The 23,659-nt window shown below is 39.5% G+C and overlaps 1 protein-coding gene across 4 annotated transcripts in view; it reads left to right on the top strand.

Moving 5' to 3' along the window:
* The window catches only part of PIWIL2 (piwi like RNA-mediated gene silencing 2), a 74,024-nt gene that overhangs the window by 24,600 nt on the left and 25,765 nt on the right, over nucleotides 1-23,659 (top strand). For all 4 annotated transcript variants that reach the window (XM_059178477.1, XM_059178484.1, XM_059178495.1 and 1 more), the window contains 6 exons: nucleotides 3,054-3,167; nucleotides 4,137-4,325; nucleotides 7,397-7,498; nucleotides 8,075-8,191; nucleotides 8,775-8,863; nucleotides 9,744-9,849. In XM_059178477.1, the coding sequence (XP_059034460.1) occupies nucleotides 3,054-3,167; nucleotides 4,137-4,325; nucleotides 7,397-7,498; nucleotides 8,075-8,191; nucleotides 8,775-8,863; nucleotides 9,744-9,849 (717 nt within the window). The remainder of the gene's footprint in view (nucleotides 1-3,053; nucleotides 3,168-4,136; nucleotides 4,326-7,396; nucleotides 7,499-8,074; nucleotides 8,192-8,774; nucleotides 8,864-9,743; nucleotides 9,850-23,659) is intronic.

Below are 23,659 nucleotides of genomic sequence, written 5' to 3'. Positions count from 1 at the left end.
TCTCAAGGTTGTGAGATCGAGCCCCATGCTGGGCTCCACTCTCAGCAGGAATTCTGCTTGGCATTCTCTCTCTCCCTCTCCCTGTCTCCATCCCCATGCTCACATGCACTCTCCCACCCAGTAAAATAAAAAAATAAATCTTTATTTAAAAAATTACCTCATTTTCAGTTTTCCAATCCAAATAATTTGACATTCTTTCTATAGGCATAGAGAGTTTTGGACTTGCACCATTCTGATATTCTTATGGCTCTTTCTGCCTGCATTTTGCCTGAGCCTCCTGTGTTGTATTTTGTGTGGCATGATCCATAGGGCAGAGGCAATGTGAGAGATGGTGGCAGAGTTCTTGGCCTTCAGTATCTGCTTATTTGGCTTTGAATCTCAGTTTTACCACTTGCCATCGTAGTTACTTTGAGCAAATTGCTTAGCATCTCTTAGTTTATCTGTAAAATGAGGATGATAATTGAGTTGTAAGAATTTATTTTTTTTTTTTTAAAGGTTTTATTTATTTATTTGACAGAGAGAAATCACAAGTAGATAGAGAGGCAGGCAGAGAGAGAGAGAGGGAAGCAGGCTCTCTGCTGAGCAGAGAGCCCGATGCGGGACTCGATCCCAGGACTCTGAGATCATGACCTGAGCCGAAGGCAGCGGCTTAACCCACTGAGCCACCCAGGCACCCCGAGTTGTAAGAATTTAAATGGTAACATTTTCAGCATCATATGTGACACATAGCAAGTGCTCAGTAAACATTAGTTAATACTACTTTTCACCTTTCTTTTGAGATCATACCAAAATAATTAATTCTGTCTCTTCTCTAGTTCTCCTACACTCTTAATTGACTCCTTGTTAAAATTTTCTTTTTTTTTTTTAAATAAAAGTAATGGATAGTCAATAAGGAAAATGTTGAAACCTTACAAAAAGTAAAGAAAGAAATAAAAACGTGAGTAATTTCATCATCCAAAGATGATATCTCAGTAATTTATTTTAGATACATATGAAAGATACTTCAATATAGGGCACCTGGGTGGCTCAGTGGGTTAAGCCATTGCCTTCGGCTCAGGTCATGATCTCAGGGTCCTGGAATCAAGTCCCGCATCGGGCTCTCTGCTCAGCAGGGAGCCTGCCTCCTCCTCTCTCTCTCTCTCTGCCTGCCTCTCTTTGCCTACTTGTGATCTGTCAAATAAATTTAAAAAATCTTTTAAAAAAATAAATAAAATTGAATTTAGTATTTTTTCAAAGACTTTATTCATTTATTTGACAGAGAGAGCACAAGCAGGCAGAGTGGCAGGCAGAGGGAGAGGGAGAAGTAGGCTCCCTGCTGAGCAGGGAGCCTGATTCGGGGCTTGATCCCAGGACTGTGGTATCATGACCTGAGCTGAAGGCAGATGCTTTTTTTTTTTTTTTTTTTAAAGATTTTATTTATTTATTTGACAGATCACAAGTAGGCAGAGAGGCAGGCAGAGTGGGGGCGGGGAGCAGGCTCTCTGCTCAGCAGAGAGCCCGAATCAGGGCTCCATCCCAGGACCCTGGGATCATGACCTGAGCCAAAGGCAGAAGCTTTAACCCACTGAGCCACCCAGGCACCCCTGCTTAAGCATCTGCTTAACTGACTGAGTCACCCAGGTGCCCCACGAATTTAGTATCTTTTTTAAAAGATTTTATTTATTTGACATAGACATCACAAGTAGGCAGAGAGGCAGGCAGAGAGAGAGGGGGAAGCAGGCTCCCTGTTGAGCAGAGAGCCCCATGTGGGGCTTGATCCCAGGACCCTGAGACCATGACCTGAGTCGAAGGCAGAGGCTTAACCCACTGAGCCACCCAGGTGCCCCAGAATTTAATATTTTTTAATTAGAAGTAGTTACTCAGTTAACAATCTTGTAACTAAGTCTTTGTAATGTTGTTTATTTTCATAGATTTATGGATGTGGAAATGTCAGAGGACATTTATGTTTTTAGTACTTTTGTTGTATATTGCCAATGGCCTTCTAAAAAGGTTTAAAAATTTACTTTCATATCATGAGTTTGATTCTTTTTTCTTGCTAATATGGAAATTTTTACTTATGTTAATAAACTCATTACATTCTTTTGGTTATAGATAAAATAAGTAATTTTTAAAGATTGATTTATTTGAGAGAGCAAGAGTGAGAGAAAAAGAGAGCACATATGCAAGAATCGGGGGGGCGGGGGAGGCAGAAGGGAGAAGGAAAAGAATTTCAAGTAGACTGCTTGCTGAGCATAGAACCTGACATGGGACTCCATCTCATAACCCCGAGATCATGACCTGAACCAAAATCAAAAGTTAGGTGTTTAACCAACTGAGACATCCAGGAGCCCCAGTATTTGGTAATTTTAATAAACAAATGGTAGAGATCATAAAAAGTAAAAATCCTTTATAATTACATATCCACAGAGATAATCACCACTAAATATAGACTCATTCAGTTTTTATTGATGCATATATTACTATTTATTTTTTGTAAAAACAGGATTATATTAGATGGAAAGTGGTTTTAATGATTGCAAAATAGTCCGTTCATGTTGTTATATCAATTATTTTCCTGGTTTTGGATATTTAGATTTGATTGACTTATTCTTAATGGTAATTTGTTCTTTCATTATATTTATGCATTTTCCTTTGTTTTTTCATTTTAAAAGGGTAATAGTTTATATTCAGCCTTATTAAGAAATTTTACTTAAGTTTGTCCCTTAAAATATTTTTTTAAATTATCTTACTATTTATCTTGAAATGTAGTTATTTTACAGGCGTTCTCTACTTCTAAAGAGGCAGTGCTTTCTAATCCCTTTCTTGGGAGACCATGTTGGAAGCTTCAATAATTAAAGAGCCATACCTATAAAAATTTTACCTGTATTTGTCCAGGGTTTTATTAGCCTAGACTCACTGCTGCAGTTTCATTTTTGTGCCATTCTCAGAGGTTATAACCTGGACAGGTTTACATAGTGGAGTTGACCAGGCCCAAGAGAGAACAGTATCGTTGTTCTTTCCTTAAATAGTGTTTGCAGATGGCTCATGTCATGGGTACTTTGTTTTGTATTTAGATCGAAGGACGTGTTCTCCCAATGGAAAGAATTAACTTAAGAAATACTTCATTTATCACATCTCAGGAACTAAACTGGATTAAGGAAGTAACCAGGGACCTTTCCATCTTAACTGTAAGTGACTTTTGAGGTGGTGAAGAGAGGACCAGTATTCCTATAAGTATGGAAATTAGGAAGCAGGAAGGATTGGGTGTCTTCTTTTGGAGGGAGAATACCACCTGAATTCCTATCCTGCATTATCTACTAAATGGGTCCTTCAAATACAGCAAATTGATGAATTGTTAGAGGTAAGCACTTTGGTTGGCTATAGACTTAGGAAAAGGAAATAGATTGCTATGGTAACTCATACAGTGCCAGCCTATTACCCATTCTCCCTTTTATGTTCCTTTATCTTCCCCCGCTTTTCCCTGGGGAAGGATGTTTTTATCCATGAAAGAAGTGTAATTAAAACAGCCCCCACCAAGGGAACTAAAGAACAAAATGGTATATAATTATTTTTAAATGTTTTTGAGCCATGCATAAAGTACACACATCTGTTTCTAAAACTTTTTATTGAAATATGTTTAAAGAAAAAGTATATTTACAAGTATAAGTTTGAGGAATTTTCAAAGGTTCATAAACCTATAGAATCCACAGCAAGGGTTAAGAAAGAGAACTTTACCAATGACCCAGAAGCCATCCCTTCTGCTCCTTGTTACTACCTACCTCTCACCCTTAAAAACGATATGAGGAGTCACAGCATAGATTCATTTCAGTTGCTTTTTGTACTTGATGTATACGTGAAACCATACAGTATATATTCTTTTATGTCTGGCTTAATTTCTTCAGCCCTGATTGGTGAGTTTCATCCATATTGTTAGATATAGTTGTAGGTCTTTCATTCTCCTTGTTGCATACTATTCCACTGTGAAAGTCGTCCCCCATTTACTTAATTGTATACATCTGTGTTAGTTACAGGAATTAGAAAAGATTCAAGCGGAGAGAGTTATAAGTGATTTATTCTCTAGAATAATACCTCCTGGGTGTGACTCTGGAGTGTCTAAGTTATGAGAAGTACTAAAAATAGCTTGTGGTTATTCCTAGGTCCCCATGCATTTCTGGGCACTGTTTTACCCAAAGAGAGCAATGGATCAGGCCCGAGAACTGGTTAACATGTTGGAGAAGATAGCTGGCCCCATTGGTATGCGCATGAGTCCACCGGCCTGGGTTGAACTAAAGGATGATCGAATAGAAACCTATGTCAGAACCATTCAATCCATGCTAGGAGTTGAGGTAATAAATTAATTTAATTTGAGTGTATTTATAGAATGCCTGTTTTAAAATACTTGAACACTTGATTTTAAATGATCTTGGTTGTCAGTCTACTGTTTTTGATGCCCAGAAACCAGTTTGTTACTCATGTACACATGAAATAATGAACTAAGTAGTCTTTATGCCCTTTGGTTAATTCTGCTGCTCTCATTCTATGTTGGCAGCCTCACTCTTGTGTTCTTTTTTCACATAATAGACGAATAGCTGACTTAACTTTAGTTCGTTATCTATATAGAACATGTTGTGCTCAGAAAGCAACTTTTTGGGCCCAGTGCCATTTTGCACGATTCAGTATTTAGCTGTCACAATCTGGTCTGGCTTAAGATTTGAATTGCTCTGGCAATGAACTTGGCGCCTGGCTATCAGCTCAGTCCTGACAGCTGTTCAGGACCACTGGAGCTGAGCAAGTCACAGTACTCGTAACTCAGTAGTTCAGGCCTACAGTTCTTACCTGTTTGTACATAAAACAGAGGAAGAAGCTTAAGGAGGGCCCTCAACAAAAGTAGTTAGTCTTTGACTGGAAGAGTCCATTCTTGGGAGATCAGTACTGGAATGAGATTGTCTTGGGATCTCTCTTATCCCCCTCCCCTCCCCGCTCTAGGTTATCACTCACAGCACCACCCTTGTGTTCTGTCTCTCTTTGTAATTTCTTCCTAGTTTCCCAGGCTTATAGTCTGGTGTGGCCTCTCCCTACACCTGATCATTGGTAATTCTGTTCTATTTTCAAAAGAATAACCCAGTGTACTACCTCAGCTCCCCCATCACACCGCTTGCCACGTTCTCTTTAGGAGAGTATACTGCTATCAGTTTTCGTGCAGCATGGATATGATGGTCATTCATCACGTTTACCAAACTTAACTCATAATTGGTCTTGTCTCTGTTGTCTTCAGGGCATGCTGTTGTATTATTTATTAGGGGTCTCAAACTCAGATGTCTGCGGGAGCCAGGTGAATAATGCAAATGAAGTGAGCTGGGAGGGGATTGTAGTGAACTAAAGAGAGTAAACCCTATGACTGCTTATAAAAGCACAGCATTATCAAATTAATTTTTAATTTACTCCTTTTTCAGTAGAAGCAAGAAAATCTGGATTTGTGTGTATGTGCCCTTCCTTATATTTAAATATTAGTTTAAAAAGGGAGGGATGTACCTGGCTGGCTCAGTTGGTAGAGCATGTGACTCTTGATCTCGGGGTCATGAGTTCAGGCCCCACACTGGGCATGGAGCCTACTTAGAAAAAAAAAAAATGAGGGATGCCTGGGTGGCTCAGTTGGTTAAGCAGCTGCCTTCGGCTCAGGTCATGATCCCAGGGTCCTGGGATCGAGTCCCACATCGGGCTCCTTGCTCGGCAGGGAGCCTGCTTCTCCCTCTGCCTCTGCCTGCCTCTTTGTCTGCCTGTGCTCGCTCTCTCTCCCTCTGTCTCTGGCAAATAAATAAATAAAATCTTAAAAAAAAAAAAAAAAAAAAAGATTCTTCCATGTTTAAAAAAAAAAAAAATGATAGGGGCACATGGGTGACTCAGTCATTGACCGTCTGCCTTTAGCTCAGATTGTGATCCCAGAGTCCTGGGACTGAGCCCCACATCAGGCTTTCTGCTCAGCGGGAAGCCTGCTTCTCCCTTTCCCACTTCCCTGCCTGTGTTCCCTCTCCCGCTGTGTCTCTCTCTGTCAAACGAATAAATAAAATCTTAAATAATAATAATAATAATAATAAAATGTAAAAAGTATTAATAAAAACAACACATGTAAGTCACTGTAGGGACTAAAAAGCTACATGTTTGGTAGGTCCAGGCCATAGGCTCCCAGTGTGCAGCCTGTGTTCTCTGTGACTTTGGAAGTTCTTTGATGTGATTACTAGAATGCGTCCTTAGAGAGGTTTTTTTTTGTTTTTTGTTTTTTAAGATTTTGCTTATTTATTTGTCATAGAGAGAACATGTGCATGCAAGCACAAGCAAGGGGAGAGGCATGCAGAGGGAGAAGCAGGCTCCCCGCTGAGCAAGGAACTGGATATGGAACTTGATCCCAGAACCCTGGGATCATAACTCGAGCTAAAGGCAGGCACTTAACGGACTGAGCCACCCAGGCATCCCTCAGAGAGGTCTTAATCTAACACTAATCTTGATTTGGAATAATATACTATTGATTTGCCATTAGTAGCTCTTTCTGGCATAAAGGATTAGCACCTTCATTTCACTTTCACCTTCATTTCACTTTTCTTTATTCAGACTTTGAAAGGTCCTGTGTTTCCAATGTTGGAACTCTTTTTTTTTTTTTTAAGATTTTATTCATTTATTTGACAGAGAGAGACAGCAAGAGAGGGATTATAAGGAGGGGGAGTGGGAGAGGGAGAAGCAGGCTTCCCGATGAACAGGGAGCCCGATGTGGGGCTCAAACCCAGGACCGTGGAATCCTGACCTGAGCCAAAGGCAGACACTGAGCCACCCAGGCGCCCCTCCAGTGTTGGAACTCTTATTAAACAGTAAGGGGTCAAGGATGCTTGTATGAGATACTCTGGGGGTGATACTATTCTATCTTGTAACCAGAGAGTAAGGTAGAGCCACTTACGGATTTAGCTGTAGCTTCATTTGTTTGTGTTCGGCTCCTAATAGTTTCTTGTGGTATTGTACTCCATGTTTCCTCAGTTTTGTGGTATGAATGTAATAAGGTGGTTAGTTTACTGAAGAGAATGGTAAAAAGCAATATAGGGAATTGAAAGCAGCAACTAAGTAACCCTTCCAAATTTTCAAGCCTGCCTTTTCCAGGCATCTTAAGTGTCCTAAGAAAGACGTCAGTTGGCGTCTAGAAAGACGTCTAGATAATTTATGATATCATATTCCATATCTGTGCAAAGAAGCCCTGAACCCAGCAAAGGGTCAAAGACCTGTTTGGTGTTGGAATGTCTACCGTCTTTGTTTCAGTCCTCTTCTGCCTTAAAGGTCCCACGACTTTGCAGGCTCTTAGACTGCCCCCAGCTGGAGCCCCAACAAGGTGCCCTGAGAGTTTCAAAGCCTGACTTATGTACTTTATCTCCTCAAGGGGAAGATACAGATGGTTGTTTGCATCATCATGGGCACACGTGACGATCTCTATGGGGCCATTAAAAAGCTGTGCTGTGTGCAGGCTCCTGTGCCCTCACAGGTGAGTGGGAGCTGGGCAGGAGGCACAGATGGAAACTCTAGCCTCCCTTGAGGCTTTGAAAAGAGGGATACAGGTGTTCAAAAAGACTGAAGTAACTATTAGAAGCCATGTGTGTATACTGTCTGGTGGAACATTCCCCTTATTAGAATAACCTGGTTAAAAGCAGATGCTCTTTGTAAATGCTGCCTTCATGTTCCCAAATGAGTTACTCTTGCTGGTTCAGTGGGTGACCTGCTGAGTGGTTTCACATGACTGGGTTCTGAGAGTATAGGCTTCACTCTGAAAGGGGAAAGCTGTTTTTCCTTAGTAGGTTTAAAGAAAATTACCCTGTATGAGATTTTTTGAAAGTTTTTGTTTTTTGGTTGTTTATTGTTTTGTTTTTTGTTTTGTTTTGTGTTTGTGGGGAGTGTGTATGTGTGAGTTCAATGCTTGCCTAGAAATCCTAGAATTAGAACTAGTCAAAGTATATTATCTGCTAATTGGGGTTTCCTCAACAAATGTAGTGTTTACTTTAGGCCTGTTTTCATCGTCTGACAAGCTGATAGTGTCCTCTTTCCTCACACCCCTTTGTTATAGGTCATCAATGTCCGAACCATTGGTCAGCCAACCAGGCTTCGGAGTGTGGCCCAGAAAATTTTACTTCAGATTAATTGTAAATTGGGTGGTGAGCTCTGGGGAGTGGATATTCCTCTGGTGAGTGATGCTGAGATGTGTCTTCATTCAATTTAGCTCTCCAGAGACTCCTACCTAGTTGTTTTCCTCATAGAGTTATCTTTATTTTCCATGCTTAGTAGTCTAAACAGTTCATAGCCTGATTTGGTATAGCCTACAGGCTGAGAATGGTTTTTATAAATCTAAACAGTTGAAACCAATAAAAATAAGACTAATATTTCCTGACACGTGAAAATTATTTGAAAATCCATTTTCAGTGTCTTTAAGTGCAGTTTTATTGGAATACAACCATACTTCTCTATAGACTAGCTACGGCTGCTCTCATACTGTAACAACAGATGGAACTGAAGAGTTCCTGCAGAGACTGTGTAGCTCACAGAGCCCAATGGTATTTACTGTTTAATCCTTTACAGAAGAAGTGTGGTGATCCTGTTCTAGATCTCTGACTTGTTCATAGTGTTTAAAAAAATGTCAAGTTGATATCAGTCTTTCTCTTCCTTTCCCAGAACTTATTTTCATATGTTGCTTTTGGGGTACAGATAACAAAAAGATGGGGTGATGGATTGCTTGTTGTTTGGGGTCTGTTTTTTGTTTTCTAACCCAGAAACAATTAATGGTGATTGGGATGGATGTTTACCATGATCCTAGCCGAGGCATGCGATCTGTGGTTGGCTTCGTTGCAAGCATCAATCTGTAAGTACTACTTATAATGCCATTTTGTTCGGTTACCTCATTTTGATGCCAGTCTTACTATAAATCCAGGGAATGCTTTCTAATATTTTGTATTTTAGTAAAAGTATACTTTATAAAAGTATACTTAACTTTTCCCTCCCTTATCTTCCTATTAGTTTATCTAGTCTATTTACCAGATTTGTCAGATCTGTAAGTTTGTTCCCCTGGCTGTGGTGTAATCATCTTCAAAATGGGGGCTGTGTCTTAGTGGATTTTTCCCCCAGGAATGAGGAATTTTTTTTTGTTTGTTCTGATTGTAAAAACAAGGCATGCTCATGCAGATAACTACAGAAATTTAGAAAGTGAAAGTACCTTATGGGCCATCTTTTAGTAACTATCACCAAAATTTTGATGTATATATACTTCTATATTTTCATTTATGCACATAGTAACACATATAGGTGGTGTATATATGTATACAAAATGGCATATTAATGTGTATACTATACCTTAGCTTGTTTTATGTACTTAAATTATATATTGCTGACATTTCGTCATGTCCATACAAATAAATCTCAACCAATTCTTCTTAAGTGCTGCATGGAATTTATTGTATGCTAGAGCACTATTTAGTCTTCTGTTGGTGGTTATCTAGGTGGTTAATTTTTTTCGGCTGGAAGTGGTTTTGTAGCAAATACCACAATTATGTCTATATTTTTACATTCTATATGTGGCATATATTCTTCCCTGTATTGCCATGTGTTTTTACCTGTAACACAAATGCATTTACTAGGTATTTGTATTGGTGCATAGAGGAGCCTGTGTGTACTGACATTCAGATTGTGGACCTTCCTCTGTGAGTGTGTGTTCATCTGTCTCTCTCTTACTGCCTCTTCCCCAGCACTCTCACAAAATGGTATTCACGAGTGGTATTCCAGATGCCTCATCAGGAGATTGTGGATAGCCTGAAGCTGTGCCTGGTGGGCTCCTTAAAAAAGTTTTATGAGGTGAGGAGAGCAGAAATTTTATTTTATTTCTTTATTTTTTTGACGATTTTATTTATTTGATAGGGAGAGTGAGCACAAGCATGGGGAGTGGTAGGGAGTGAGAGAAGCAGGCCTCCCCACTGAGTAGGACCCTGGGATCATGACCTGAACTGAAGGTAGACGCTTACTGATTGAGCCACTCAGGTGTCCCAGAACAGAAATTTTGTAAAGTTGGGGGTTTTTAAGGACTGCCTATCTGACCATTTTAAGAGGAAGTCTGACTTAGTGGGAGGGGTCCCAAATTAAAGGTATCTCCTAAACAGACTGAAAAGTTAGTCATTGGCAACTTTGGCGATTGGCAAAGGTATCTCAAAGGGACTGCTTTCAGGCTTCTGCTTGTACCAGAGATAAATACTTTGATTTTGTTTGGTAAGTAATGATTATTCCCAGTTTGTCAGCTTGATGTCTGTAGACATAATTTTCATGCCCTTATCAGGAAAGTGGGGGTAAATTTCAGCAATTAAAGCAGCTTATGAATTTACTCAGCTTTTTATGGCTATTACTAGGTACTTTTCATTTCAGTTCAAGACAAATGCCTCCCTGTAAATCACCCCTAGAACTCCCAGGAATGCTAACCGTGGAGAATTGCTGTCATTAAACTGATACTGGGTCTGGCACAATGAGCAAGCAAAGTACTGGGTTTTACCTTGGCCACTACATCAAAGGAAGTGCTGATAAGTGGTTTTCATGTCTTAGGGTCAGAGTTAGCCCTTTGCATGGAGAGTAACAGCAAGAAATTTAATTATTTCATATGATCACAGTCAATAGAATGCCATCTTATTTCTTTTTAGACTGCTTCCTACACTGTCCTTCAAATAGTTTAATATTCTTTCAGTATTTGTGATCATGTAAAAAAAAAAAAAAAAGTTGAATTTTGTCTCTAAGGAGACCTATATATATACTACCTTGTCACGAAGTCTTACCACACCTTCCTTTTTCTTGTTGTTGGCACTATTTCCCTTCAAGCTCTTCTGTTAGGTGCTAGATTTTCAAAGATTCCTTCTTTGAAGATTTTTCCGTCCCCCCCCCCCCCACTGCCCCAGTGCTCCATCCCTTAGACTTATTTCTTTATGCTCCTTCCTCTTCCAAGGCCTCTTTTTTCCTTTGTTTATTTTTTCCAAGTCCCCTTCTTTACCTTCTGTGTAGTGGCTATTGCATTTTGCCTTATATTAGTTCATTGTATCCTTATTTATCTTTCTCTGGGCTGTGAATTACTTGAGCACTGCTTGGTTATTGATGGCCATGTAACAAGTTTACCCTAAAACTTAGTGACATACAGTGAGCATTTATGATTCCAAAGTCAAGAAGTGCAGTGGGCTCTGGTGACTCTTCATATGGTCTTTTTTCTTTTCTTTTGTTTTCTTTCTTTCTTTTGTGTGTGTGTGTGTGTGATTTTATTTGACACAGAGAGACACAGTGAGAGAGGGAACACAAGCAGGGGGAGTGAGGTCTCCCTTTGAGCAGGGAGCCCAATGTGTGGCTCAGTTCCAGGACCCTGAGATCATGACCTGAGCCGAAGACAGACGCTTAACGACTGAGCCATCCAGGTGCCCCTCATGTGGTCTTTCCACATGAGTTAGTTTGGGCTTCCTCACAGCGTGGTGGGACACAGTTCAAGGTGTGAGTAGTCCAAGAAACTAGAGCCAGGTGGAAATCACGTTGCCTTTATACCATACCCTGCAAAGTCATGCAGTATCACTTTCACTGCATTCCATTTGTCCAGTAGTCTCAGTATGAATATGCCTAATATTTGGAGGAGCCGGTGTGGGGATAGGATAGATTTAAATAATGGATCTGCCTATAAAACTGTTACATACATTTTCATTTGTTTATACTAATTTAGTACATTTTCCCCTTGGATTTGCCACTGTTTATTCCTTCCACTAAATTTGTGCAGAACTCTTGAGCATACAATTTCTCTGATGGTTAACTTATCCAGTTCTTTCTCAGGGCATTCATTCTTGCATCAGTATTACATCCTGAAGAAGCATTAACCAAGTCTCCAAATATACTTGACTATCAACATCAGTATTACTATAATACTTGTTTAAGTAATAGAACTGATTCTTAACCAACAAGGTTAGTGTCCCATCACATTACAGTATGGTAGTAAATACAACCTGAAATATGAATCAGAAGATACTGAGGCATTACTACAGCTCCACTCAGGCATGAGTAATTATTCCGGTTCATTGTCATATTACATGACCAAAATATCTCCCAGAACTATGCCACTTAAGTTTGCAGGCTTTCATTGTCATTCTCAGGTTCTAAAAGCAAGAACAGTCTCAGCAACGTGGCTGTACTTTTTCAGGCATGTGGTACACTTAAGCTACAGGCAATATTATTACTTCTTGTTCAAGGCGTGCTTTGAGATACCAATGAATGTAATACTGGATTTCCCTCATTGCATAACTGTTGATTCATTCCTTTATCCTCAGCTACCATTCTTCCTTCTTTCCATTTATACCTTAACTTTTCTTCCTTTGGAAGGAATGTTAGGTTTGGCCCCTGTGCTGGTGTAGGTTGCTGATAGCAATTCTAGCATGGTAGGTGCTTTCCCCCTTAGTCCACTCCCATTCATATAGGGAGGCCTACACAGGTACAGAATTAGTGAACTCTCTTGACCACTAGGGATTTTAGCTGCATTTCCTGTGAACCTCAATTTTGTTAGAGGGGTGAAAGCATGATCTACCCCATCAGGCCCTTAGGAATTTCATCACAAAGGTTTAAAAGTATAGTTACAGTTTTTTGCTTAGAGATTGTTGTAGATTGAATTATACCCTCCCCGACACACAAAAGTTACTGACATTCTAACACATAGTACTAGTGAATGTGACTGTATTTGGAAATAAGGCCTTTATGGATGATGGAGTTAAGATGAGGCCATTAGAGTGTGCCCTAATCTAATGTGACTGTGTCCTTATGAAAAGAGGAGATTTGAACGCAGGGGCAGATACACGTAGAGGAAAGACGATGTGAGGACACAGGGAGATCGCCGTCTAGAAGCCAAGGAACACCTGAGGCCACCAGAGGCTAAGAAGGAGTCATGGAACAGATTGTCCCTCATACCCCTCAGAAGAAACCAACCCTGCCAACACCCCGATCTCAGGCTTCTAGCCTCCACCCCTGTGAAACAATACCTATCTGTTGTTGAAGCCACTCAGTTAGTGTACTTTGTTATGCAGCCCTAGAGAACAGATATACCCTTTATCCCAGTTTGGGCATCTGCAATTGCAGTTCTGGTCTGAGAACCAGTAGGAAGAAAAGTGTTGAGGTCATGTGAGGGAAACAAAAAAGTATTGTTATACCAGCATCTTTCTCCATCCTCTGTTCTCTGGATCCCCCAGAGAAAGGGAGAGACATCCTCTGGGTCCTGTTCATGTTGAGTGTCTGTACACACTCATGAAATCTTGCCAGTCAACCCTTATGCCTTTATTCCCTGCATTTTAGACCAAAAAAAAAAAAAAATGTTGTCCATTCTGTTCGCTATCAAACTGTTACTCTGAGGATGAAAATGTGTTCTTCGATCTGAGGAAATGTGGGTTGTCAGTCAAAATTGATACAATATCTTTTGTTGTAGATCTTTTTTTTTGGTGTTTTGAGCATTTATATCTACCAGGAGGTATGCATAGCCTAGTCCACAGTAGATGTCTATTTATGTCAGGAAGTATTTCTTGCCTCCTGGAGCTACCAGGCTAGTCTAACTTGCCACCTATGTGCAGGGCCTTCCCTTTAGGAAATCTATCCCAGAGCCATCTGCATTCTCTGTTATCTCCTCTTGTCAGGCAGAACAATTCTTGGTGGCTTTCTGCACTTCAGAGTGTGCAAGAGAAATGTCTAGATTCAATCCATTTCTGCATTGCTGCAATCTTCCTGTATCTGTTCATTTAATGGACCCAGGTTTCACCTCAAGCAAGCACAGCAAAATATCTACTTGCCAGGTCCAACGTCTTTTTGATTTGGGAGGGAGGTAATTATTCCCCATTTACTGTATTTACTGGTAATGTTTACTCTGCTTTTCTGTCCCTACGGATTTACTGATTTTGGATACATTTTATAGAAATAATCATAAAATATGTGACCTTTTATGTGTGGCTTTTTTTGTTGAGCATGTTTTTAGGGCTCATGCAAGTTGTATATATCACTGTTCTTTTTTATGGATGAATGATATTCCATTGTGTGTGTATTCTGCAGTTGGTTAATCCATCCATTATTGATGGATATTTGGACTTTTTCTACCTTGTGACTGTTGTGAATACTGCTATAAATATGTTTATATATGTATTCGTTTGAGTACCTCTTTGCATTGAAATTGATGGACCATAAGGTAATTCTGTGTTTAACTTTTTGAGGAACCAGCAAATTGTTTTCCACAGTGGCCACACCATTTTCATTCCTGCCGGCAATGTATAGAATTTCCCAATTTCCCCAATTCCTGCCAAGACTTTGTTTTCCATTTTTAATTGTAGCCACTGTGAAGTGGTAACTCATTGTGATTTTAACTTGCATTTCCTTAATAAGGAACCATGTCGAACATCTTTTTCATATGCTTATTGTCTATTTGTATATCTTCTTTGAAGAAGCCCTTTCAGATCTTTTCCCCATTTTTTTAAAGAATTTATTTATTTGAGAGAGAGAGACAGAGAGCCTGAGTGGGGTGAGGGACAGAGGGAGAAGCAGACTCCCTGCTGAGCAGGGAGCCCGATTCTGGGCTCAATCCCAGGACCCCAGGATGATGACCTGAGCCAAGGCAGAAGTTTAACTGACTGAGCCACCCAAGTGCCCCTTTTCCCCATCCCCCCCCCCATTTCTTATTTATTTATTTATTTGTCAGAGAGAGAGAGAGAGCAAGAGCGAGCACAGGCAGAGTGGCAGGCAGAGTCAGAGGGAGAAGCAGGCTCCCTGCGGAGCAAGGTGCCCGATGTGGGACTCGATCTCAGGACGCTGGGATCATGACCTGAGCCGAAGGCAGCTGCTTAACCAACTGAGCCACCCAGGCGTCCTTCCCCCCCCATTTCTTAATTGAGTTATTTGTCTTTTTGTTGTTAAATTGTGAAGTTTTTTACATATTTTGGATACAGAATGCTTGTCTGATAAATGATTTGCGAATATTTTGTCCCATTTTGTGGAATGTTTTCACTTTCTTGATAATGTTAATTTGATGCATAAAAATTTTAAATTTTTATGAAGTCCAATTTATCTGTTTTTCTTTTGTCCATGTATGTCTGTCATTCTTAATGTCAGTACAAGACTGTTTTGATTACTGTTTCTTTTTATAGTTAGTTTTGAAATCTGGAAGTGTGAGTCTTCCAGATTTGTTTTCTTTTTTTGAATATTGTTTTAGCTGTTCAGGGCCCCTTAGAATTTCATATGAAATTTCCATTTCTGAAAAAAAAAGCCATTGGAATTTTGATAAGGATTGCATTGGATTTGTAGATTGCTTTGCAGGTGTTGCCATCTTAATAATATTTAGTCTTATAATATATAGACGGAGAATATTTTTTCTATTTTTTTAGGTCGTCTTTAATTGCTTTCAGCAACATTTTATAGTTTCCATATATAAATATTTTACCTCCTTGATTAAATTTATTCCTAGGAATTTTATTGTTTTAGATGCAATTGTAAATGTAATTGTTCCCTTAATTTCATTTTTGAATTGTCCATTGCTGGTATACAGAAACATAACTGGTTTGTATGTATTAATCTTTAACCTTACCACTTTTTTGAGTTTGTTAGGTTTAGGGCTTTTTCTTATTTCAAAAATTCTTGGAATTTTCTATTCATGGAATCAGGGAATCTCCAAATAAACAAATTATACTTCTTCCTTTTCAACTTGGATACTTTACATTTTTTTTTATAACATTTTATTTATTTGTTTGTTTGTTTGTTTGTTTCAGAGAGAAAAAACGCTCACATGAGCCAGGGGGAGAGGCAGAGGGGTGGAGAAGAGGTAAAGCGAGAGAATCCCAAGCAGCCTTTGAGCTGAGCATGAAGCTCAATACAAGGCTTTGTCCCGTGATCCTAAGATCATGACCTGAGCCCAAACCAAGAGTCAGATGCTTAACTAACTGAGTCAGCCACTCAGGTACCCCTCCAATTTGGATGTCTGTCATTTCTTTTTCTTGCACAGTTACTCTGGTTGGAATTTCCAGTACAACACTGACAGCAACGATAAAAACAGGCATCCTGGGACTCCTGGGTGGCTCAGTTGGTTAAGCGGCTGCCTTCGGCTCAGGTCATGATCCCAGAGTCCTGGGATCAAGTCCCATATTGGGCTCCTTGCTTGGCGGGGAGCCTACTTCTCCCTCTGCCTCTGCCTGCCACTCTGCCTGTGCTTGCTCTTGCTTCTCTCTCTATGACAAATAAATAAATAAAATCTTTAAAAAAAAAAAAAAAAACAGGCATCCTATTTTATTCTTGATGTTTGTAGGAGAATAATTTTTTTTTTTTAAAGATTTTATTTATTTACTTGAGGGAGAGACAGTGAGAGAGAGCATGAACGAGGAGAAGGTCAGAGAGTGAAGCAGACTCCCCATGGAGCTGGGAGTCTGATGCGGGACTCGATCCTGGGACTCCAGGATCATGACCTGAGCTGAAGGCAGTCGTCCAACCAACTGAGCCACCCAGGCGTCCCATGTAGGAGAATAATTTTAAGTCTTTCACTATTAAGTATATGTTAGCTGTGAGTTTTCCATAAATTTGCTTTCTCGGTTTTTTTTTTTTTTTAAGGTTTTATTTATTTATGGGGCGCCTGGGTGGCTCAGTGGGTTAAGCTGCTGCCTTCGGCTCAGGTCATGATCTCAGGGTCCTGGGATAGAGTCCCGAATCGGGCTCTCTGCTCAGCAGGGAGCCTGCTTCCCTCTCTCTCTCTCTCTTCCTACCTCTCTGCCTACTTGCGATCTCTCTCTGTCAAATAAATAAATAGAAATCTTTAAAAAAAAAAAAAAGATTTCCATTTATTTATTTGACAGAGAGAGACACAGTTGGAGAGGGAATACAGGCAGGGGGAATGGGAGAGAGGGAGAAGCAGCCTTCCACTGAGCAGGGAGCCCCATGTGGGGCTCGAACCCAGGACCCTTGGATTATGACCCGAGCAGAAGGCAGATGCTTTCTTATGTTAAGGAAGTTTCTTTTTTTTCTATTCCTAATTTGATGAGCATTTCTTGCTCTCTCTCTCTCTTTTTTTTTTTTTTTTTTGGACAGGTGATGAGCATTTTTATGTTGAAAGTGTGTTGGGTTTTATCAGATGCTTTTTTTGTATATTAATTTATAAAAACCTTATTCATAGTAATACCAAATTAATTTCAGTAATGTATAAAAACTTTGTTCTTATACAGTTTTATTCTCTTCCTCTTTTTGTGTGCTAATTCTGTATTAGGGTTCTCTAAAGAAACAGAGTCAGGGGGTGCCTGGGTGGCTCAGTGGGTTAAAGCCTCTGTCTTTGGCTCAGGTTATGATCCCAGAGTTCTGGGATCGAGCCCCGCATTGGGCTCTCTGCTCAGCGAGGAGCCTGCTTCCTCCTCTCTCTCTGCCTGCCTCTCTGCCTAGTTGTGATCTCTCTGTGTCAAATAAATAAATAAAATCTTAAAAAAAAAAAAAAAGAAACAGAGTCAGGAGTGTGTGTGTGTGTATATGTGAGTGTGCATGTGCATTCATGCATGCAGAGAGAGATTTATTTTTAAGGAATTGACTCACATAATTTATGGAAGGTGGCAAGTTCAAAATCTCCAGAGGGGCCAGCAGGCTGAAGTCCCAGGGAATAACTGATGTTGCAGATCAAATTTGAGTTTTTCCTACTTTGTATTCCTTAGGCTTCTTGGATAAGTTAAAATTTTCACCAAGTTTAGTAAATTTGGGGTCTACTATTTCTTCAGCTTTTTTTTTGACCCTTTCTCTCTCATCTGTCCTACTGAGACTCCAGTTATTTGTATTTGGTATGTGTAATGGCATCTTACTCTCTCAGAGGCTCTGTTCATTTTTTTTTCTTTTTCCTTCTTTCTTGTACCGGATAATCTCAGGGGACCTATCTCCTAGTTCATGGATTATTTCTTCTGCCTGATCAAATCTGCCGTTAAGCCCCTCTAGTGTGATTTGTCATTCTAGTTATTGCACTTTCTAACTCCAAAATTTCTATTTGGTTCTTGGTTATAACTTGTCTCTTTATTGATGGTCTATTTGGTGAGACATTTCCAATTCTTAAGATGTGGTTTTCCTTAGTTCTTTGAACAGTATTTAAAATACTGGTTTAAAGTCCTTGTTCAGTAAAGTTATCAACTGGGTTATCAGGTAGTTTCTGTTGACTATTTTTTTATGTGAGTGAGCCGTATTTTACTATTTCTTGGTGTGTCTCATAGGCTTTTATTGAAAACTAGACATTTTTAATATAACGTGACAACTCTTCAAATTAAATCTCCACTCCCAGGAATTATTATTCTTTGTTTGACGGTTTTCCTGGCCTGATTCTATAATCTCCGTAATCTAGATTATGGGTAGCATTGAAAATTTTTCCCCTTGGTTAGCTTAGTGATCAGTTACTGACTGGACAGATATTTCTTTAAATGCCTTGTTCCGCCCCTTTCAGTGACTGCTACATTATTTTCACAATTATCATAGTAGTGAGGCTACAGATGTTTGTTGCAGCTACTGCAGAGAAAGGAGGATGTGAGTTAGAGCAAGTTAAAACACCATAAAGCTTGTGAGAGTCAGCTGGTTTCATTGGGTAAATGCTCCTCAGATTGTTGCAAACCTCCAGTTAGTATCCACAATTCCAAGAAGTTTGGTTTTAACCATTTTTGCATTGTACTTGTTACTTTTATGGAGAAGCAGGTTTTTCAAGGTCCTTTCTTTCCCTTTCAATTTCCTGAGGAGTACTTTTTTTTTTTTAATATTTTATTTATTTATTTGACAGAGATCACAAGCAGGCAGAGAGGCAGGCAGAGAGAGAGAGGAGAAAGCAGGCTCCCCTCAGAGCAGAGAGCCCAACATGGGGCTCAATCCCAGGACCCTGGGATCATGACCTGAGCCGAAGGCAGAGGCTTTAACCCACTGAGCTACCCAGGTGCCCCTTGAGGAGTACTTTTGACAGTCTTGCAGTTTCTAGATGGACGGTGATTAGAGCCTAGAACTCACTAAGTGTAGATGACACTAGGAAACCTCCAACATTTTGGTTTGGTGCCCTAAAGAGCTACATCATAGGAATAAGTGTGAGGGAGTGGTATGTAAACCCTTAGAGCAAACTACAGCTCATCTTTGAATTATTACTATTTCCGCAATCAGATACAATGACCCAGTATATTAGTGTTCCCTAGTTTCTCAGAGCGCTAATACTACAGACTCCTGGGAGAAACAAACTTAAGTCTTCTCTGTATTGAAATATCATTCCAGGCTTCACCTGATTTCTATTAACACTATTTATAAATTCTATGTTTAGCATACTATTCTGAGAAAGGAATATATTATATATTATTATATATTGTATATACACATGTACATGTTTACACACGTGCATGTATGGGTAGGTATAGTTATATACACACACATATATGCATTCATACATATATAAATCGACAGACATATATGCAGATGCATACATGAGTGTATGTAAAATCTAATTGTGTTTAATTGAAGACTTAATGAAGAAAAAAGAGTAAGAAAGCCAAGATATGGTTGGCTAGGGCCTAGAGCCTAGGGCCATATGCTAATTCTGAAAGTGGCAGCTAAAATGTTGAAAAGCTTTAGCACTTTTGAAAGCCTCTAAGGATCAAAAACAGGAGACCAGGTTCCCCAAAGCTGTGGTCCTGAGTATACTTCCCATTCTTCGGGTTGTGAATCTAAAAGGGTACAGATTAGGAGTAAAGAAGAACCATACGTAGACTGACTCTGAATCATGTCAGTCCCTGAATATGAATTTATGTGAACTCTACTGCTAGTTTCATGACCCACTTGTCAGAGCAAATATAAATTCTTTGAGGAAGGGTAACATGTTAGGCATCCAAATGTTTCCACATTGCCTACCAGTCAGTAAATAGTAACTAATAACACAAGGAGAGAAAATGAAGGAACTAAAAACAACCAACCAAAAAAACCAGATAATTGATTCTGGTCCACGTAAGATTCAGATAATTGAGTAATCAGACATGTTTTAAAATTGCTACACTTGGGGTACCTAGGTGACTCAATTGATTAAACATTGGACTCTTGATTTCAGCCCAGGTCATGATCTCAGGGTTGTGAGGTCAAACCCTGCATCAGGCATGGAGCCTGCTTAAGATTCTCTCTCTCCTTCTCTCTTCCCACCTCTCTCTCTACCCCCTTCTAAAAAAATTAAAAAATAGCTACACTTAATGTGTTTAAAGAGATAAAAGACATTACGAATTTTAGCAAAGAATTGGGAACTATAAAGAAAAAGCTGGAATTTCTAGAACTGAAATTTATGCCAACCAAAATTAAATGCTCAATGGATAGTTGTATTAGGTTTCTAGGACTGCCATAACGTACCATAGACCTGGTGGCTTAACAGCAAAAAGATTTATTTCCTCACAGTTCTGGAGGATGAGAAGTCCAAAATCATGGTGTTGGCAGAGCTGGATTCTCCTGAGGCCTCTCTTCTTGTCTTGTAGATGACTGTCTTCTCTCTGTCGTACGGTCTTCATCCTGTGTGTATCTGTGTCCTCTTCTTACAAAGACACAAGTCATATTTAGGTAGGTAGGTCACCCTACCCTGGTGACCTCATTTCAACCTAATAACCTCTTTTTAAAGGCACTATTTCCAAATACAGTCCCATTCTGGGATACTAGGGGTTTGAACTTTAACATACAAATTTTGGGGAAACAGAGCTCTATGCATAAAAATGGGTAACAGTGGGCGCCTGGGTGGCTCAGTGGGTTAAGCCGCTGCCTTCGGCTCAGGTCATGATCTCAGGGTCCTGGGATCTAGTCCCACGTCGGGCTCTCTGCTCAGCAGGGAGCCTGCTTCCTTCTCTCACTCTCTATCTGCCTGCCTCTTTGCCTACTTGTGATCTCTGTCTGTCAAATAAATAAAATCTTTAAAAAAAAAAAATGGGTAACAGTAGTTTAGACTTAATCGAGGAAGTAAAAAGTCAACTGAAAGATAAAAAATAACTGAAGCATTGAGGTACAAAAACATGGGAGGTATGGGGTTAAAATATAATATATGCATAATTGGCCCAGAAGGAAGTTAAAGAGGGTATAGAACAGAAGAAATTTCTGAAAAGAGTTACATTATAATAAATAAAACTATTGGACGGACACACACACACACACACACACCCTTTAAGACTAGTCAGGAATATAAAAGGTTACCTTGAAAGAGCAACAAATGGACCAATAGCTAACTTGTCAAAAGAAAGAGTGTAAGCCACAGGTAATAAAATAATAGCTTTGGGAACTCTTAATCTCAGGGTTGTGAGTTTGAACCCCATACTGGGTGCAGAGATGAAAAAAGATTCTTTAAGAGAGAAAAGATAAGAGCTGACAATGTAGAATCTAGTATCAAAGAAAAATAACTTCTAATAAGGTAAAAATAAAGATATTCCATGACAAACAAAAAATTGATAGACTTTGTCACTGGCAAACTCACAGTGAAGGAAGATAATAAATGGCATTCTGCATCTAGAAGGCAAATTATCCTAGAGAGAAACATAGAAGTAGTTACAGGAATAAAAGTGGCAAATATGGGATAAATTTGAATGAATACATACTATCTAAAATAGTATAATTCGTGAATGGGTATGTATTTGTGTATGTGTATAAATTTCAAATTAATGACAGTAGTACATATATTAAGAAGAAGTAAATGCAATTCTAATTCTAATGCTGGTCCTTGAATTGTTGAGTAAAAGATGAAAGTAATAATTTATATTACACTTAGATTTGCTGAAGATCTATGTTGCTAGTAATTTCTAGATCAGGCCTTAAATAATAATAAGTATATTAACTATCAAGATGAAAAAAAATAAAACAATAAAAATTTTTTTAAAAGAAGAAAGAAAGGGGTGCCTGGGTGGCTTGGTGGGTTAAAGCCTCTGCCTTTGGCTCAGGTCATGATCCAAGGGTCCTGGGAAAGAGCCCCACATCTGACTCTGCTCTGCAGGGAGCCTACTTCCTCCTCTCTCTCTCTGCCTGCCTCTCTGCCTACTTGTGATCTCTGCCTGTCAAATAATTAAATAAAATCTTAAAAAAAAAGGGGAAAGAAAAAAAATGTGAAACAGCTGAGACAAAAATAGCATGCAATCCTTGAATCTTGAAAATGTTACACCTTGTGAAAGAAGCCAGTCACAGAAGACCACGGAGCCCATTTATAAAAAATGTGTAGGAGAGGGAAATCTAGAGAGACAGAAGGTAGACCAGATTTGCTTAGGCCTGAGAGGACAGAAAGGTGAATAGGGTAGTGATGTTGTACTTATCTGTGAATGTACTAAATGTGGTATTGTACATATTTATAAATATACTAAAAATAATTTAATTTTATACTTTAAGTTGGTGAATTATATGGTATATGAATTATATATCGAAAACAAGATGTTTTTAAAAATTTTAAGAACCATACAGAAATTCTGGAGTTGTACAATGTCATAAATGGGGGCACCTGGGTGGCTTAGTGGGTTAAAGGCTCTGACTTCGGCTCAGGTCATTAACCCAGGGTCCTGGGATCAAGCCCCACATCAGGCTCTCCGCTCAGTGGGGAGCCTGCTTCTCCCTCTCCCTCTGCCTGCCTCTCTGCCTCCTTGTGATCTCTGTCAAATAAATAAATAAAATCTTTTTAAAAAATAAAATATAATAAATGAAAATTTCACTGGAGGAGTTTAGTATCAGATTTGACTAGGTGGAAGAAATAACCAGCAGTCTTAAAGATAGGTCAATTGAGATTATCCAGTGTGAGGAAAAGGAAGAAAAAGGAATGAAGAAAATGAATAGAGACTCAGAGATCTGTGGGATACCATTTAATCATACCAACATAAATAGAGCATGATTCTCAGAAGGGGAGTAAAGAGAATAGAAAAGAAAGAAAGAAAGAACATTGGAAGGGACAATGTGCTCATTCTCTCTCTCAAATTTCATGAAAATGAATAGCAAACTTATCCAGGAAGCCCAGTGCATACCAAGTAGTAAAAGTCAAAGATATCCACACCTAGACACATTACGGTAAAACTACTGAAAGACAAAGAAAGCATATTGAAAGCACTGAGAGAAAACAACTTAATGTGTTCAAGGCATCCTCAGTAAGTTTAAGACCTGCTCTCTCATCAGAAGTCATGGAGGCTAGGGTGCTTGGGTGGCTCAGTGTGTTAAGCCTCTGCCTTCAGCTCAGGTCATGATCTCAGGCTCCTGGGATTGAGCCCCACGTTGGGCTCTCTGCTCAACAGGGAGCCTGCTTCCCTCTCTCTCTGCCCATCTCTGTCTACTTGTGATCTCTCTGTCTGTCAAATAAATAAATAAAATCTTTAAAAAAGGGAAGAAAGAAAATGACTTGCCAGACTTGGATACTATGAATGAAAATAACAGGATAATTAAAAAAAAAAAGAAAAGAAAGAAAGAAATCATGGAGGCTAGAAGGCAGTGGGAGGACATATTCAAAATAATGAAAGAAAAAGTTTGAATAAGGGCGCCTGGGTGGCTCAGTGGGTTAAGCCGCTGCCTTCGGCTCAGGTCATGATCTCAGGGTCCTGGGATCGAGTCCCGCATCGGGCTCTCTGCTCAGCAGGGGGCCTGCTTCCCTTCCTCTCTCTCTCTGCCTGCCTCTCTGCCT

The sequence above is a fragment of the Mustela lutreola genome, chromosome 1, assembly GCF_030435805.1.
Source record: "Mustela lutreola isolate mMusLut2 chromosome 1, mMusLut2.pri, whole genome shotgun sequence".
Classification (NCBI taxonomy): Eukaryota; Metazoa; Chordata; class Mammalia; order Carnivora; family Mustelidae; genus Mustela; species Mustela lutreola.
This window is presented reverse-complemented; position numbering and strand designations above follow the sequence as displayed.